The sequence below is a fragment of the Diadema antillarum genome, unplaced genomic scaffold, assembly GCF_040938485.1.
Source record: "Diadema antillarum isolate AM-2024a unplaced genomic scaffold, OU_Dant_1.0 seq00001324_RagTag, whole genome shotgun sequence".
Lineage (NCBI taxonomy): Eukaryota > Metazoa > Echinodermata > Echinoidea > Diadematoida > Diadematidae > Diadema > Diadema antillarum.
This window is the reverse complement of record NW_027272095.1, coordinates 228,179-247,476: the sequence shown is the minus strand read 5'-3', so window position 1 is coordinate 247,476 and position 19,298 is coordinate 228,179. Positions and strand designations below refer to the sequence as shown.

Sequence of the window (19,298 nt, the reverse complement as noted above, 5' to 3'; positions counted from 1 at the left end):
ACATTAATTTGCACATGTGGGACTACCCATCATATTTCAATCAATACTGATAACTTGATATTGTGTGTGAGGGAATTACTCACCTTTATGGGTAAGAAGATGTTTTTCGCCAAGGAAATCCAATATCAAGAATGTGTTTCTTATTAATTGTAGATGTTTGAATTTGTAAATTTATATAGCTTGCGATTGTATCAATACAAGATCGTCTGTGGATTGGTATGTGGTTATCGTATGGGTGTGTGTTGTGTGGAAAGCTTGAATATGGTCTGCACAATGCTGTGTGTGTATGTGACACATTCTGTATGTACATTATGACTGCGTGTGTGTGAAGACGGGGAATTCCCTAAGTAAGGCCAATCACAGCATCAGATTTCCTCACACCTGCTAAACGTCATGATGATGTCATGTATACATATGGCCGTCCCACTACATTAAACCTTCTGCATGTATCAGTGTGCGTGCACACACACACTTCACACGTACAACACGCAGTGCTAGCTGGAGTGCTTAATGATTATGTGTGTGCAAGACAGTTTTTGGCGCATCAAGCTTTACAATCTCGGAAGATGATAGCACAGGCGAAGTAAAGCTTTACCGAAGGCATTTTGCTTTACCTCGCTATAGCAGGTTTGATTTACTATGTTTTTCTTTGTTTGGAAGTCACAAAATTTATCTCGTTATAGCAGTGATTTCGTTATAGCCGATCTCGCTATAAGAGTAACATTTTACATAGACTTGTGTGGAAGGAAATTTGGGACCGAGAAAATTTCCTCGTTATAACCGATATCTCGTTATAGCAGTGTTCGTTATACCGAGTTTCCCCTGTATCAGTAGGCATAAGAAAGGCATAAAATAAAGACATTAGTTTGCACATGTGGGACTACCCATCATATTTCAATCAATACTGATAACTTGATATTGTGTGTGAGGGAATTACTCACCTTTATGGGTAAGAAGGTGTTTTTCGCCAAGAAAATTCGATATCAAGAATGTGTTTCTTATTAATTGTAGATGTTTGAATTTGTAAATTTATATAGCTTGCGATTGTATCAAGATCGTCTGTGGATTGGTATGTGGTTATCGTATGGGTGTGTGTTGTGTGGAAAGCTTGAATATGGTCTGCACAATGCTGTGTGTGTATGTGACACATTCTGTATGTACATTATGACTGCGTGTGTGTGAAGACGGGGAATTCCCTAAGTAGAAGGCCAATCACAGCATCAGATTGTCTCACACCTGCTAAACGTCATGATGATGTCATGTATACATATGGCCGTCCCACCACATTTTCTGCATGTATCAGTGTGCGTGCACACACACACTCCACACGTACAACATGCAGTTCTAGCTGGAGTGCACTGAAGAAAATGATTATGTGTATACAAGACAGTTTTTGGCGCATCAAGCTTTACAATCTCGGAAGATGATAGCACAGGCGAAGTAAAGCTTTACCGAAGGCATTTTGCTTTACCTCGCTATAGCAGGTTTGATTCACTATGTTTTTCTTTGTTTGGAAGTCACAAAATTTATCTCGTTATAGCAGTTATTTCGTTATAGCCGATCTCGCTATAAGAGTAGCATTTTACATAGACTTGTGTGGAAGGAAATTTGGGACCGAGAAAATTTCCTCGCTATAACCAATATCTCGTTATAGCAGTGTTCGTTATACCGAGTTTCCCCTGCCTGTGTGTGAAGACGGGGAAACTCGATATAACGAGATGGTCGGGACCGAGTCATTTTCCTCGTTATAGCCGATATCTCGTTATATCAGTAGGCATAAAAGAAGGCATAAAATAAAGACATTAATGTGCACATGTGGGACTACCCATCATATTTCAATTAATACTGATAACTTGATATTGTGTGTGAGGGATTTACTCACCTTTATGGGTAAGAAGATGTTTTTCGCCAAGGAAATCCAATATCAAGAATGTGTTTCTTATTAATTGTAGATGTTTGAATTTGTAAATTTATATAGCTTGCGATTGTATCAAGATCGTCTGTGGATTGGTATGTGGTTATCGTATGGGTGTGTGTTGCGTGGAAAGCTTGAATATGGTCTGCACAATGCTGTGTGTGTATGTGACACATTCTGTATGTACATTATGACTGCGTGTGTGTGAAGACGGGGAATTCCCTAAGTAGAAGGCCAATCACAGCATCAGATTGCCACACACCTTCTAAACGTCATGATGATGTCATGTATACATATGGCCGTCCCACCGCATTTTCTGCATGTATCAGTGTGCGTGCACACACACACTTCACACGTACAACATGCAGTGCTAGCTGGAGTGCACTGAAGAAAATGATTATGTGTGTACAAAACAGTTTTTGGCGCATCAAGCTTTACAATCTCGGAAGATGATAGCACAGGCGAAGTAAAGCTTTACCGAAGGCATTTTGCTTTACCTCGCTATAGCAGGTTTGATTTACTATGTTTTTCTTTGTTTGGAAGTCACAAAATTTATCTCGTTATAGCAGTTATTTCGTTATAGCCGTTCTCGCTATAAGAGTAGCATTTTACATAGACTTGTGTGGAAGGAAATTTGGGACCGAGAAAATTTCCTCGTTATAACCGATATCTCGTTATAGCAGTGTTCGTTATACCGAGTTTCCCCTGTATATATATATATATATATATATATATATATATATATGACATGTGAACCTATATTTGGATGCTAATACAATGTACTACATGTGATTACTGGTATATACTGAATACGCCATGTATTTCGCGAGTCTAAATTTTCGCGAATATGGAATTTCCGACGATTTCGCGTGGTTAAATTTGCGATCGTGGAGTCCTGTACTGAATGGAGAAGTGAACACGCATACGTCACATTCACATCGGGATTAGAGTCAATATTTTCGCGTGTCTTTAATTTCGCGAATAGCACCTGACTCGCAAAATTCACGAAAATGAATACCTCGCATAATATTCGGCGTATACAGTACATATGCAATTTCTATAAATATATATATATATATATATATATATATATATATATATGTATATATATATATATATATATATATATATTATTATTATTATTATTATTACTATTATTATTATTATAAGTTTTATCGCAAAACAATCAAACTCCATTTGTTTTCCTTTGAGACGATTTGATGTCTTACTTATCACAATGTTTTAGAATTGCGTTATCCCCATTTTGAGATCACTCTTCATATACACGTACATGTATGTGTGTTCAATTAAATATGATATATATGGATATATATCTATAATACATGTAAATATATACATTGTTTTAACAATACAGGTGTATAATATAAAGTTTATGTACACTGTGTATGTGGGTGTGTGTGTGTGTGTGCATACACATGATTATCTATTGTTTGTATAATTTACAATTACACTGTATAGGTCGTTCAGTTTTTGCTCTTTTTTTAAATTCGACTTATAAGTCCTTCCAGTATAAGACAGGACATTTCAGGATTTCAGTGTAAGTTATGTATGCACAATATACATGTATGTTCATGTAGTGTCGCTAATCCCTCGTAGCCAGTACATGTTCATTTAGGCCTATAACGTTCTCATCTTGTGGTTTCACAATAACATTTACTTAACTCGTAACTCGTACAAATAGCCACCGCTCGATAAAGCTAAATCCATTCCTCATTTACTTTGCATCGACATATGCACGAACTGTAAAGAACGCACTTTTTTCCTAACATTCAGTTTTTGTTACCATCTTTTGTATCGAAAACAACTCGAAACAAAGGGATCCTAAAAGTCGGATCCCTATAGGGACGACTTCGTTTTTTGAAAGCTCGGCCATTTTAAAACCTCGAAGTGTTGCCGGAGGCATTATGTTTTCGGTATGTCGTCCATCCGTCCGTCCGTCCGTCCGTCCGTCCTTTCGTCAATTGTGTATACAGCATAACTAAAAAACTGTCTGAGGTATCCTAATAAAACTTGGCAGGTATAGGATGAGGGGGGGGGGGAGTTGTGCCTATCATTTTTTTTTTTTTTTGATGCAGATGCTCAAGGCCAAAGGTCAAGGTCAAATGCTCAAGATTTCACTATTTCCCCCATATTTATGCAATGCTTGATGTTATTTTCTTGAAACTTTGTGTATACATGTATTACCCAATAAAGATTCTCCAGTGAGAGTTTGGGGTCATGGGGTCAAAGATCAAGCAAAATGTAAAAATTGCACCTTTTTTCTCCATATCTTGGAAATCGTTCAAGGTATCTTCATGGAACAGTACATATGCATGTACTGACTGGAAGTGATAATCTAGGGAATTTTGGGGTAATGGGGTCGAAGGTCAAGGTCAACTCATTAAATTTCACTTTTGCCATCATATGTATGCAATTCCTGCCGGATTTTTCTTGAAACTTGGTGTATACATTACCCAATAGATATTCTCTGGGAAGTTTTTTTGCCAAAAGGTTAAGGGTCAAGTGAAAGTCTAAATTTCACTTCTTCCTCCATATCTCGGAAGTGGTTCAAGGTATCATCATGAAACTGTTATGCATGTTGTGCCTGACAGTGATTCTCTTGGGAATTTTAAGGTCATTGGGTCAAAGGCCAGGTCAAGATGCTAACAATTCACCATTGAATTATACTGAAATGACACCTTTTCTCTGTACCTTGAAAATTACTCAATGCATAGTGACTTATAAAAGGGTCAAAAGTCAAATAAAAGTCCACGAATCCCCAAATACGCGTTTGTACATGCTCTCTTAAAAAATGTAACCCTTGCTCCAATGAAGCTTTGTTAAAGGAAAGTGGACATTCAACACATTATAACATGTCAACATAATAGTTTGCCATTTAGATGAAAGTGATCACACATTGTCGAGACGTACATGTACTGTGGACCTATTAGGAGAATCATACATTTTGGTGGAGGCATACCAGTCGCATAGCAACATTTCTAGTTTTATTTGAAATACTCTTAATTCATCTCAGAATTGTATGTTCTTTGATATATCATATAAATGGTTGCTGATTCTTCTACATTTCAATCTCAACAAAAACTATGCCATTCCCTTGATAGAAAAAAAACCCCGATGAGACTTTAAAACAGACACAAAAACAATACATAACATTTGAATTGAGTTTTGTTAATGAAATGGTAACATTGACACATCTCTATTTGAATTATGCAAGATAACATTGCATAGAAAGGAAACTAACGATCGAGTGATTTCAATCGTACACAGCATCACATTGTACAGCAGTTGTGTGTCATTTAACTCGTTATTTTTAAGTACAGTAGAAACACCTTCACCATTCAACATTACCATTTAAGAGAGCGCTTCAGTACTGTATCTTGCAAGACGCGTAATATAATTTGCAACAAGCTAGAAGTACACATGACAAAAATGATGTAGCTACATCTGTGCAATCATCTACAACATACATTGTATACATTGTACTGTTCATCAAGGGAAGTGTTTCTAGGGTGATCAAACCCGTTATCATTATCTCACCTCTGTTAGAGAAAAACCAACGTATGCTAAGTAACACAACACAATAGTGTGCTTTTAATAGTCCGACAGCTAGAAGATTCTACATCGTGCATGGAAATGTCTCTAAACCTGACTGTTTGTAATAGTTCTTATTCTGAGTGTGTAGACACGTCATAAGTTACAAGATGATAACCCAATAGGAGGTACGCCTGTACATGTTTAGGGACCTATCACTATTTTCTTTTTCTTTTAGTTTGTTCTCGAGGGCATGTTATACATGTAATACCAGATGTCGTTACACAGTAAAACGGCATAATAACGATTTCCGTTATAACCGGTGCCTCGGGATCGTTATAACCGTACCCTCTTTAAAAAAAACAAGCAAAAAAACAACAACAAACAAACAAACAAACAAACAAACAAAAAACATACAAACAAAAAAAAACAAAAAAAAACAGTAATACACAACAGTGGAGTTGCATGATTACGAAAGAAATCAATGACACGTTGTAATAAGTAGGCGCTATGTGAGATTACTATAATGGAATGGTGCACGCTGTAGAATAGATGTAGGTATAACATTCACGGAGAGTACCTTTTAACTGTTAGTCAATGAATCCTACCAAGACACATTTCATGAAATCTCCATATCTCCAGAAGCTTTAACTGTTTCTATCTTCACTTTTGGCGCTGAAGCGAGGCCAACGATTATCCGGGAAGGCTGAAAGTCGGTTGGTTCATGTACAACGACAGTGGGATGACAACGGACCAAAACAGAAGCAGAGTGTTCACACTTGCCCCTGGTATTCCACCTGTTTTATAGCAGAGGAGGAAAAATCAATACTGTCAATACAACCTGTTGTATACGGGTTAATACTAACCAGGCGACTCAGTATTCTTTTTTGTTTGTTTTTGTGTTTGTTTTTACTTTTACACATGATAGATTACACAAAAACACATTTCTGCATCTAATGGGAGGATGACGTTTCAATAATTCGACTCAGCCAATTGCGTTGACTAAGCCAAAATGGATTATGATAGTACTGTTATTAAAGTTTTATTATATACAGTACATTATACAACCACAGATTGCATTTATGACAACCGGTACTTCGAAGGCTCATAATTATAATCTTAGTTTTCATATCATACTCGTTAAAGCATACGTCCAAAAATAGAAATCATATGAAATTATTTCCTTGAAATTTTGAGAAAATTTGAAATGCACTTCGCAGGTAGAACGTTTTGTTTGTGGTTTAGAAATGCTTATTGCATGAGAACCTCGTTAAAACGGGGACCTAAAACTAATGATTACCTTGTGACATCAGTTTTCTCCCTATAGGCATACATCAAAGTAATATAAACAAAAAAGAGCAACGAAATATAAGAGTTCGAACCCACTGAATCACGTTTTCAAGAGGGTTTTGTTGTAATCGGTGCTCTACCGCTATAACGAACACGGTTATAACGAAACTCCGGTAATAACGAACCACGCAAACTTCGGGCCGTATAAACGTCATCCACTTTATCTACTTTTATTGTTTGTTTGTTCGGTATTAACGAAATTTCGATGTAAAGAAAGAAAACTGCCGGTTCCCGAGGGCTTCATTATAACGGGAGTCCACTATAAATGAGATGGGTTTTCTACTTTTCAAATAGATATTTTTTCTTACCTCCGACAACGGCATGTGCCAGCTTCCACCGCCCACCAGATAGCGAGGCGTTGCAGGTGTACGTGCCTTTGTCTTCAACTTGAATGTCCCTGATGAGAAGTGTGCTGTTGTGCAAAATTTGCACGTGAGTTGTGTCATTGCCCGCGGGAAGGGACTGCAACGACCCGGAAGTACTTGTTCTGTATGTCCACGAGATGTTATCGCCGGGGGCGTCTTCCACGAGACATGTGAGGAAGAAGTCGCGATTCTCGGCTTGGTATGTAATAATACGAACGGACGGAACTACGGAAGAAAGTATCAAATAAAAAGAATTAAAAAAAAAAACATAAACACACAATAGCCACAATTTACTTTTCAAATTTCAGTTTCTTAGCTTCTTCTACAGTGTATTCCCGTTATAACGAACTCCTCGGGACCGGCAGTTTTCTTTCGTTACATCGCAATTTCGTTAAATCGAGCAAATAACAAGTAAAAAAAAAAGAAAAAAAATGTATATTTTATATTTTTTGTGTTTGTTTTTATGTTAACGTAGTTGATATGCTTTTTTTTCTGTTTTTTTTTTCTCTAATGTTCTAAAGCAGCCCTGGAATGTAAATTTTGGCCATACCTAATCTGACAATAGCGCGAGCCTGCGCCGCCCGGCCGCCCTTCATGGCGAAGCAGGTGTATATTCCTTCGTCCTCCTCCTGGAAGTCGGGTATAATGAGAGTATTATTGGACAATACTTGAACTCGCTCGTCGTCATTCTTCAGAGCCGTCGTCGTCCCGTCCCTCAGAAGCTCCCAGCTGACCGGCGTGGAGGTTGAGCCATCGACGAGGCAAAAAAGCTGCAAGTGTCCCTCGCCCAGTGGAACACGCGTGATAGTCACTTGTGGGGCTTAAAATAGATTCACAGTATACATTATACAGACATCGATTATGCATGCATTTGTTCAACCTGACTATGAGAATGGCAAAATCATAATTCACTTGAACAAGCAGATTATACAGGTGTATATCCCTATTACATTAGTGCTTATGAAATTACAGATCAGACAAAAGACGTTTCAAGCAAATATATGCCCTGGCGCTAGGATAAAACGGCAGCATGAACAAAACAAAATACAAGATTCAAAATGAAGAACAAAAATGCTTATTTACGAGGACCAATTAATTATTCACAGATCTTTACACCCATGCACGCGTTCTTGCTCCCTCCCTCTCTCTTAATCTCTCTCTCTCTCTCTCTCACATACACTCACTATTTAGTAGGCCTACTGAAACATCAATTTTACAGTGTAATTGGCTGAATTCTTGTGTATCCGTTACATCACATTCTGAGCCATGTTGTTCCCTGTAAAATGTAAAGACACATGGAACGAATCTCTCTCAGTTTTGCGAGTTAAAGTCCTCTATTTCTTGTACCATGAAAGAAGACTATACTTGGTGTATTTGTATAACCTTGGCTCTCCATACAGCAAATATCGCTCTCTCCAATCATAACAAACACGCGGCGACTGTGTTCCAAATCTTGAAACGGCATGACGTTTTCGTTTGCGACGCTTGACTGATTTAGAATTGTCGCCTACTATGAAAGCTATCAAGTTGGGAGTTTTACAATGTGAAACATCATTGACATGGTGAGTAATTTGTTATTATTGTTGTATTTTCTTTTGAAACAACAAACAAGTAATAGTTCTCTCTTATTTTCTCTGTCTGCCTTTTACGCGCACACATACACAGACAAACACACACACCCACACTGAATCTCCCACTTAAGTTTGGATTTTCACATTCTTATTCCCCACCTTCTATTACCAGGGAGCTTTAGATTTGCGATGCAAACATTTAAGACGACAATTCCGTTGGCCGATCTCCTCTCTTCCCATGCTGCGTCATGTTGAAAAGTACAACACTGTAGCTCTGGATGGCACGAGGAGGCAAGCTAGGCCTATACATGTATAGCGAAAGTAAAATCGCGCCCCATGTGGTATCTTGCATCAAGAAGCTCTCTGCAGTGTGAATTTGAGCGGACGCAAAATGTTCCAGTAGGCCTACCGTGCAAACTGAGACGACGCGAAGTCGATTTTGATAAGGAAATTTGCGCATGTGCAACAGTCTTTTCTTTTCTTTTCTTTTTTCCTCTGCACGTCTGGATCACGAAAATATGGAGCACCCTAGTATAATGTTTGCATGCATGTCTCAATTTCTCGGTATTTCCTCTCTCCCTACAATCTCTCTCTCTCTCTCTCTCTTTCTCTCTCTCTCTCTCTCTATCTCTCCCTCTCTCTCACACTCTTTCTCTCTCCTCCCCCTCTCTCTATCTGTCTATCTCGCTCTCAAACACGACACTTCTCTTCCCTTTTCTCTACATCTTTCCTAGCCTTCACTTAATCCTTATTCTAAAGTTGAACACACAATGAACTCCCCTTGTAACGAACGCGGTTATAACGAAATTCCGCTTACAACGAAGTAAAAATTGAGGCAGCAACATTATCCGCTGTTCTTTTCTTATTGGTCATCAATTTTCGGTTAGAACGAAATTTCTATATTACGAATGAAAGCTGCCAGTCCCGAGGACTTCGGAGTCCACTTTATCAAGTTTCGTCGGGTAGTACATCTATATCTACCCTCGTTGTATCGAAGTCCTCGGGAATGGCAGTTTTCTTTTTTTGGTGTATCATAAAATGTCGTTATAGCCATACGAAGAAGTTGATAAGCTGGTACATATATGAAAATTTGGGGACACGGGTTCTTACTTTGTTGTAACGAGATTTTCGTTATAACCGTCTTCAGAACTAGTATAACGGGAGAGCACTGCACAAGGTTTACCTCTAGAAATTGTTACCACAGCGACTTGGGTCATGTCATCTTGTGTGACACTACAGCTGTAATTCCCTTCACGGGACTTGCCGAAATCACGGATGACGAGAGTGTTGTTGGAGAGGACTTGGACGTCAGAGTCGTCGTCGCCACCGGTGAGACTGGTGACGACGGCAACGTCGGCGCTGAAGGTCCACTGAACAGATTGGACAACGCGAGCATCGTCGTAGCATTTCAGAAGCAGGGCCCCGTCCGGTAGTTTAACAGTGTCAATCCGCAAAGCGCCTATAGTCAATGTAATAAAGCAATAATATCGAGCTAAGCATACAACCACCTCGCATTCGTGACCCTCGTATTACTACTGACGTTGCTGTTTTGTCGATACGATTGCACCATTTCAGCCAATAATACTGTGCTGGAAAGAACAAAGTGTCCCACAGTCGCTGACAGTGTGAACTCAATGTGAACCACAGTGTGAATACATTATAAACACATTGTGAAATCTCTTCACACTGTTAAATTCGAGCGTTTTTACATAACCGACTATTGGTGGTGTAATTCGTATGTTTAAGATAGGGCCTCATCCAATTCAAGCTCTGCTTATAATAACGGTCCTCTGTATTGATTTTTTCCCTTCATTTGTTCATAAATAGATACAGTATGCCTTAACGTGTTGCTTTGATTCGTTGTTATGACAGACTGATATTGTTATGAAATTGGCATTTCTTATATTGATTTGTATGTTAGACTCTCTTTTCGCATAATCTGTATCACTTTGTTTTCATTTGTTATTGTATCTGGTGAAAAAAAAATGCAGAAATAAACCAAAACAACCGAGAATGTGAACATAATGTGAACACACTGTGAGATAATGCAGGGACATACAAACAAATATTAAAAAAAAAATCAATGGATAAATGATGGAAAAACATAATTCAACCAGAAGAACATCGTTGCAATAATTTCATTTTCCTCTTGGGTGACAGGGTAGCCTCTACAGAAACGCGGGTATAAAAGAAAGAAATGAAATTTAATAGGGCTGAGTTTTAGAGTTTGGAATGTACCAGTGTCTGGGTATGTGTAAAGTGGTTTGTATAGGTGGATTTCGTGTGCCTGTTTTCACTGAAATGGGAGGTGTGAGATATAAATGTATATGTCATACGGTAAATAATGGCTTGGAGAAGTGTGGGTGTATTCATCGACAAAGAAAACATTATCTCATTGTCAGAAAAAAAAAGACGCAGGAAAAATACACACACACCATCCCTTCTCGTGAAAAGGTCGTGAGAAACTTTTCTCTACAAAGAAGGTTTGTTCCACTCTGCTTTGCTTTGATTTGGCGTCTCGAGAACCCTCTGTAATAGATTGAATAGATTCGTGTGGGCTGCTTCTACAAACTTAATGGAGTATTTTTTTTTTCAGTGTGAAATTGATGCAAAGAGCTATGATATGTTTGCATCTGTTCGCATTGAATATAAGTGCGACATCACCTGCTATCTGTAAAGAAACAAACATTTGTGTGTGTGTGTGTGTGTGTATGTGTGTGTTTGTGTGTATCGCTTTCTTTCTTGTACTAGGTGTTTCAAAAAAAATCCCACTTTGATCATTTTTTTTATTTTATAGTTTAGAAACTATTTATCCGATAAAACTGCCATTGATATGAGTAACAGCTGAATAGTGTACAATTTTTTTGGAGGTAATTTGGATGTGAAAGCATAAAGCAGTTTCATTGAATTTAAGATTGATTTTGAAATAAGATTTCAGATTTTGGTTAAATTTTAACCCTCTGTACAAAAATTGAACTTTGCACAGGAACCAATGATGAGTATGTGAGTGTGTACTGATAATGGCCCTGGACTATGGACATGCCTGAACCACCTGTTGGCTAGGCGTCAGTCTCGCGCTCCCAGGCACATGGATGTTTTATCAATAATTCATGTGGATTGCCCTGGGCAATGCTAGTCTGAATTCATGCACAGTAAAGGATAAAATGCATGCACATGGAAAAAGTAAGCACATGTTTCCATGCGCTTGCAAATACCTCATTTCATTCCAGTTGGCAATCATTTTCAAATTTTGCATCACTGTCACTGTCATGATTATTATTATCATTAGCAGCAGCAGCATTATCATTGCCGTCATTTTTCTCATCATCAACATCATTGTTATAATTATCAGTATTATCATTATCATCATAATTATCACTATCATTTACATCATCATTATCACTATCATTGTCTTTATCATCATCATCAAGGACAACATCAATATTCCTATCCCTTGAATGACTTAAAGGTTCGGTCACAAATGCCTTTAGGAACTGCTACTAACGCCGTGAGAACGATTATTAGACAATTTCGTAAGATCTTCTTAAGAAGGCCGTACGAAACCAGCGTTCGTAGACCGTTCGTAGACTGTTCGTAAGTTCGTAGCCTGGTCGATGATCTTGTCCAAGATTTTTTTTTTTATTTTTTTTTTTTTTTTTACGAAACCCCCTCTTCGTAAGGCGGCCGTATGAACGTCGTACGAACATCGCAATAACTACACAAGATTTTTTTTTTTTTTTTTAAGGGTCGAGAGACAATTCTAGAAGCCTTTAATTCTTACGATGATTGTAAGAACACCTTAAAGGTAGGGAATCCCATTTGCATGCCTTACATGAAGAGTTGTATAAATACAGTGGTATGTTGAAGAGAGTATCATTTTAGAAACTCCCATAAAGTATTGAAAGTGGAAGGTAACATTTAGTACATTTTTATTGACCGTTAGATTTTGAATTTAATTTTTTTCGGGGCTCACCGTAAATTCCAGTACATTACTAGGCTACCTTTGCAGACCCATGCACTGCATGTGTGTCCATCATTTACATTTTGTGAAGAAAGTTCACCAAAACTTACAAACATTTCTACATACATTCTTGCCACACACTCTATATGTTATTACATCAGCTCTTATACTTTTAGATTTGTGTTTATAGATAAAAAATACAGAAGACTGCAACAAAAAAGCTTAAGTGTGGCTGACACACAGAACTACTGAGTAGTTGAGTTTTGTGCATTATTCAAATTGTAGATAACTGTTGACTTCCAAATTTCTCAGCATTGGCCTAAACAAGTCCCCTGAGGTTCATATTTAATGTTTTGCTGCATTTTGGGAGGTCTGTAAAAGGTATTACCTACCTTTAAGTCGTTCATAGAGGGCTTTTACGTCTTTCGTAAGAATGTCTTACGAACGGAGATTCGCACGGCGTTCTTACGAACAACTCTTCGAGTTTGTAAGGTGGTCGTGAGGGACTCGTAAGGCGTAGGTACACAATTTGTACAACTGTTGGGTTTTAGGGGGTATAAAACCAAACGTGCGAAGTTCAAATCCTCACTCTGTTCTAGGTGTTCGACCAGAAAGCATCTCTGTTAAATATGGGACCAAAAGGAAAGGCAATCAAAGGGAAAAGGGAGAAGGGGAAGAAAAGAAAGGAGGGAGATGAGGAGGAAGGAGCGAGAGGAGGAGTGTTGGAGCAACAACCTCCTCCTCCATGTCCTCCTCGACTTGCAGATACAGCTGCAGTTGTAGTCTCGTAGGCACTACTGCCATCTTAAAGATTAAAACTTTCTTACGAATGACTTGAGAGTGCCATGGGTTGCACGTACGACCATCTTACGACAAAAAGAAATCGTAAGACGGCCGTAAGTCTGACGAAAGAATAACTCATGACATTCTTACGAAAAACGTACGAATTCTAGGGACATTTGTATAACTGAAAATCATTTCGTTTCTCTAAAAGGTCTCAAGTTGTTCTTGCGAATTTAACAGCATTCGTACGAAATTCGTATAAAGAAGGCCGTAAGAATCTGTGCCCCATCTGCGAATCTCCAGAATTCGTACGAACAGTGACATTCGTACGAACCTTTGTGACCGTAGCTTAAATCACGTCGCGATACTTTTGAGTGCTTCAAAATCTATTAGAATGACATCTCAGTCAAACGACTTTACACAAATACTGCCAGAGGCTGAATAAAGAATAGTTGTGATAGTGGAATTTTTCATGAAAAAGTAATGAAGTATTCAAACCCTGGCCATTGTTCAGGACCATTGTCAGGGTGTTAACCACACACTCCCATATACACACCATTGACCCCTGTGCAAAGTGAAAGTTTTGTACAGAGGGTTGGAAATAGAACAAAATTTGGAACCTCAATGTGAAATTAATCATGGATTTTATGAAACTGATTTATGCTTTCATATTTAAACCACCTCCAACAAAATTGTACACTATTCAGCTATCACTCGAGTCAATGACAGTGTTATCTGATATGTAGTTTTTAAATATTGTTAAGAATCAAAACTGGGAAATGTTTTTCAAAACACGTAGTATAGTATTATTGTAGTGTATTTGTCATGAGCCCTGGTAACCTGACATTGCCATTATTTTTGTCGCTGCTCTTATTTCCCTTCTTTAGTGTCTTGCTTGTTTGTTCTTTTTTTCCCCTGTCAGTTTCCACGACTTTCTGAACTTCAACAATAATCACGATAAACAACTTAGACAAATGATGGCATCATCTACATCATCAGGATCATAGTTACATAAAGAGCACCATTAGCGATTTCTTCTTTTCAATCATTACCATAACTTTTGCATAAAGTCATTCTACACTAAAATTACAGTATAGAACTATCTCACGATTGTGCCTGATTTGAACCGAGTTCTAAAACAATACAATCTCACTACTTTTTCAGTAGAACCATAGACAGTTACTCTTATGGAAATAATATTGTTTCATGCATACTAGACATAATTTGGCCGGATAAAAGAACATTCATACTTATCTATACACAAAGAGTTAGCCTTGTGAAAATAACCAAAAAATGACAACATTACGGGCAACAGTCTATTAAGGAAATCATGCGAACATTAAAACGCGTGTATTTTGGGCATTGATTGAAACGATTATATTTTACATTGAAGCAATTCCTTGTTAGTTGTATGGCTACATTTCGTTGTTGTTTGTTTCATCACGAAAAGGATGTTAAGGATAGATTCATATACGCATTCACGTTATGCCTTCTAACGTGACACGATGATATTTTATCCGTATAAAGTTGGTCTGTACTTCCAACAAACTGACAAAGGTAAATAGTGGAAAGTTGCACATTCTCGTGTATAAGTTTCAAACAATATTTTGTATGTGCCAGTGTACATGATAATAATGATGATGTTAATAATCATAACGATGACGATGCTGACAATGACAACTCAAGACTTTGCTTCCGAAAAGCGCTGGATTGTCTATTTTTTTGTTTTATTTTTCATAAAAAACAAAGGAATATACTACTATATCCGTCAATCAAATCAGCCACGTAAGCCAGTTCACAACCTCTATAGCATGAGCAGGTGTAATATTGTCATTGCAGTCAGTTTCTTGAATTTTACTTGTTAGTTGTACTGAGAAATATGAAGAACTGGATAGATCTTCATGAAGACCATGTTATAAATTATTTGAAAATTTCAGTATAGACCACCTGTATAAGAATGTACAGGCTGATGAATATTCTTTCAACCAAATTAATAAAACCTTTTCATACAACACTTTAAACACATACATTATGGCACAATTTACTTGTCTGTCTTCAAATGCTCTTATAATTAAAAGAGTGATCTAAGTTTTAAAACGTCTGTGGTTCATACGGATGATTAAGATAACAAATCGCACAGCTTATCGGCAGGCATGCTTACCATGGACAGCTACAGCAGTAAAAAGGAATGTGATAAGCCTTGTAATCATGATGAAAATCATCAGTGTCGCTACCCATAAAAGACGTCAGCGTTGAGAAGGGAACACTTCTAACACCAAGTGCCGCAGAAAGGCATTCAATACAATGCCTTTAAGAAACTTTAGTTACATGTTTTCATATATCAGGGGCTCCTTTTCGTTGGCAGAATTTTCAATGGTTTAAGGAAAAACACCTTATTACAATAGTATGACGTCAGAACTTATTTCCGTTATCACAACAATCTTACCGCGTCTCACACCATTCCTTCCTGAGGAACGTTTGCAGTTTGCAGAATACTCTCTACACTCTAACTCTCTCTCTCTCTCTCTCTTTCTCTATTTCTTTCTCTCTTTCTCTATTTCTGTATCTATTTTTCTACCTCTCTACGTATCTATTTATCTATCACTTAATATCTTCATCTATTTATCTATCTCTATCTATCGGAATATAAAATCAGAATCAAATCAGAATTCTAAATGAATATAGAATCACGACTTTCATGTCTACAACCTTTTCTTTAACGAAATTCCATAAAGATAAATTTCTGCACAACTTCACAGGTTGGAACAACTACCATTTATTATTACACGAGAACAATATTAATGACACAAAGATTTATGCATAATTTGTTGTTGTTTTTTTTTTTTTATCTGGGAGAAAGATGAAAACATACTACTTGTTTTGGTTATATTCTATACCTGTATCATCTTCTGGTGACAAATTTCAACTAAATATCACGTTCCTGGTGCAATATTTTAAGATATGGCTATATAAAATCAATAGCACTACACATGATAACATGTGGTTATACGCTCACACACATAAATATATTAAAATATGTTACATTAAACATAAGATTGATGATGTAATGCCCAAATGAAACAAATACAGACACTATAAAAGACATCAAATAACATCGCTAAAGGTCATGTATGTACATTGACGTTAAGTCATGTAAGTATACTACGATTATTATTATAAGGCTACGATTATTCTTTGGACTAGACATTGCCTCGGCTTTTAATAAGGCATGAAGCAACAACAATAATTTCGAACCACTTCGAAGCAATGATAAATCTTGAAGTCAAGATTAATTTGGTTTCTTTTAGTGTAAATAAGGTCGCTAAACGTAATTATGGTTTGTATGTTATTGACAAAATTTCGCCACTGAGCAAACGTAATTTTACCTTTAAAAATATTATTCAGTCAACACATCATTATTTATAATAAAACTGGGAAGAAAAGACATAACTTTTATAAAATATCAATGGAAAAAAAAACTGTACATTCTCACATCATAGACCGCTGATAACGCAAATAACGCAAAGATTGAATGGCTTTTTTCTATTTGTTCAACCACGTAAATTATCTTGGGCAAAATACAATATTATTTCCTATTGGAAGGAATAGCAATGACGACCGTGACGACAAAAAAAAAAATGGTCACAACCGCTGCTGCTGCCAGTGAAGAGTCGCCTATGATAATTGTCTTATGATATCATATGAAGAGTTTGTTCGCAAAAACCGATAAATCCATTTTTGGAGAAATTGAAATACGGTCTCTGTCATATAGTACAAAATAATACATTTTAAATGATATATTGGTCACTTTTCATGAAGGTACATTTTTCAAGTTATGGTCAAAAGAAGCAAACACTTTCTTATCATTTTCTTTATTTTTCTTGACCTTTAATCGCAAATATCTCCATTTGACAAATATGGACTCATTGGTGTTTGCGAACAAACTCTTCATATAGAACCACAATGGCTTCCCAAATAGAATAGAGGGAGAGGGAGAGACGTAAGTGAAATGGACGACCATTAAATGAGAAAGCGGATAAAGGAGGCTAATGTGGAGGGCTCTCATTATGTCATCAGCAATTCAGTAACGAAATACATTATAGTCTTGTTTAACATCATCACCACAGGTATTTCATAACGTTTCTATATTCCTTTTGAAGTGAAGCGCCACGAATGCCCTATCATAATGTATGATGCCCTTCTAAAACAAATATGCATAGCATTACAGATGTGTAACATCCTTATCATATAACTGTATAATGCCCTTCTAAAACGAAATATGCATAGCATTAAAGATGCCTAACATAACAACTGTACATTATATAATATGTATGCATAAAAGGTAATAATGATGACATTATCATATGTGACCGTGCACCTCAAAACGAACATAAAGTCGCACACACTGATTTTGCGTGAGGACTGAAAATAAGTGAAATGGGTCAATTTAGCCGAACTTGACTTTTTCATATTTTCTAAAAGAGCGGGTCTTTTTTTACATTATGCTAAAATTTGGTATCATAAAACGGGCAGGAAAGTGTGTTTTTTTAGCAGTTTATCTCGAACAATTTTGGTAGAATAGTGTGATTTTATAGGTGTGTCTTTAGAATCCCTTTTTCATTTCTGAAAAACCTTGTCCACACTCTTCACTGTCAACTCTAATAACTTTTGAAAGGATAGGGCTACTGCTTTGAAAGTTGACATTAATTATGGACAGAATGTGTTGATGAGGCATGCTTAATTTCAGTTTAATTTGATAATCCCTTCATTGTTGTTACTCTGGCGGTTTACTTCCTGTTTGTTGTCCCATTCATCGCACAGCCAGCATGGTTTGGTAAAGATTAATCGCTTGAGTAGACATTGTACTTCAGAGCCTCTTTTCTCAGTTCACACTTTTCCTGAGTTTGCGCTTTCTTTCCACTATTTAGATAGGTTAGGAGAGTCCATTTGATTTGAGTTATACATCATTTTAAAGCTTAAAGTCTGCTTTTTTAGAATATGGTCTTAACTAAAAATTCATGTCTGGCGACTTTTTGTTTGTTTTGAGGTGCAGGGTCACATATGGAGTTTTATTATGAGGATAACAATGGCTTCTACAGAGATGCACTTACACTCAAAATCCTTCATGACAAACATGATAATCATAATTGTAGAGAAATTAATTCATATCGATAAAAGTTATTCTTTCCAGTTAAGACCTAAAGTATATAAACTGCCAATGTATCACTGCATAGAACACTACCTACCGTTTTTTCTATGTCTCAAATGAACGTAATTATATACATATACTTTTTCTTTCTGTTGCAATAAGCTGATTGCAGTGTTCTGTTTGCATGTTAATCAAGGTGAGATATCACAATAAACTAAATTATCATAAGCATGTACACAGAGTGCTTAGAATATACAATCATTGTCATAAAACCTTCAGGTCGAACATACTAATGAATTTTAACAATGATTTATATACTTTTAATCACTATGAGCAGAATTCAACGTTTAAATTGCATCATCGCTTATCATTAATGCTTCCCTACAGAAGACTCTGCCTGTTTTTTTTTTATAAATTGATACGTATGATATATAAACAAAAGTTTTTTTTGTTACTTTTTTGGGCAAGTTTGTACTAATTTTATCAAAATAAATAAACATTTCTTTCTATTTGGGGCAAATTCGAATGACCAACCAACAATATCGAAATCAAACACCTAAGTTATTTATAGTTAATCTTAAAACTAATGCCCATTAAATTTCACAAGTTTCTTTATCAGAAGTGTAATACGATTCAAATCTAAACCAAGTTT

General features: G+C 36.8%; 1 protein-coding gene across 1 annotated transcript; it reads right to left on the bottom strand.

Annotated features, from left to right (window-relative positions):
- Positions 1–6,160: 6,160 nt before the first annotated feature.
- LOC139708285 (tyrosine-protein kinase-like otk) lies at positions 6,161–18,633 on the bottom strand. Its single transcript, XM_071620252.1, has 5 exons — positions 18,609–18,633; positions 9,937–10,212; positions 7,733–8,002; positions 7,126–7,407; positions 6,161–6,264 (listed from the first exon to the last, which is right to left on the bottom strand). Exons 1-5 carry the CDS (start codon positions 18,631–18,633, stop codon positions 6,161–6,163), a joined length of 957 nt encoding a protein of 318 aa, XP_071476353.1.
- Between the last annotated feature and the right edge of the window lie 665 nt (positions 18,634–19,298).

Coding starts and splice junctions, on each gene's coding strand:
- LOC139708285 (XM_071620252.1), bottom strand. CDS start 18,633: ATGTTTGTCATGAAGGATTTTGAGT. Junction 10,213..18,608: donor TGTCATGAAGGATTTTGAGT/GTAAGTGCATCT, acceptor CATTGACTATAG/GCGCTTTGCGGATTGACACT. Junction 6,265..7,125: donor GGCACATGCCGTTGTCGGAG/GTAAGAAAAAAT, acceptor GCTATAAAACAG/GTGGAATACCAGGGGCAAGT.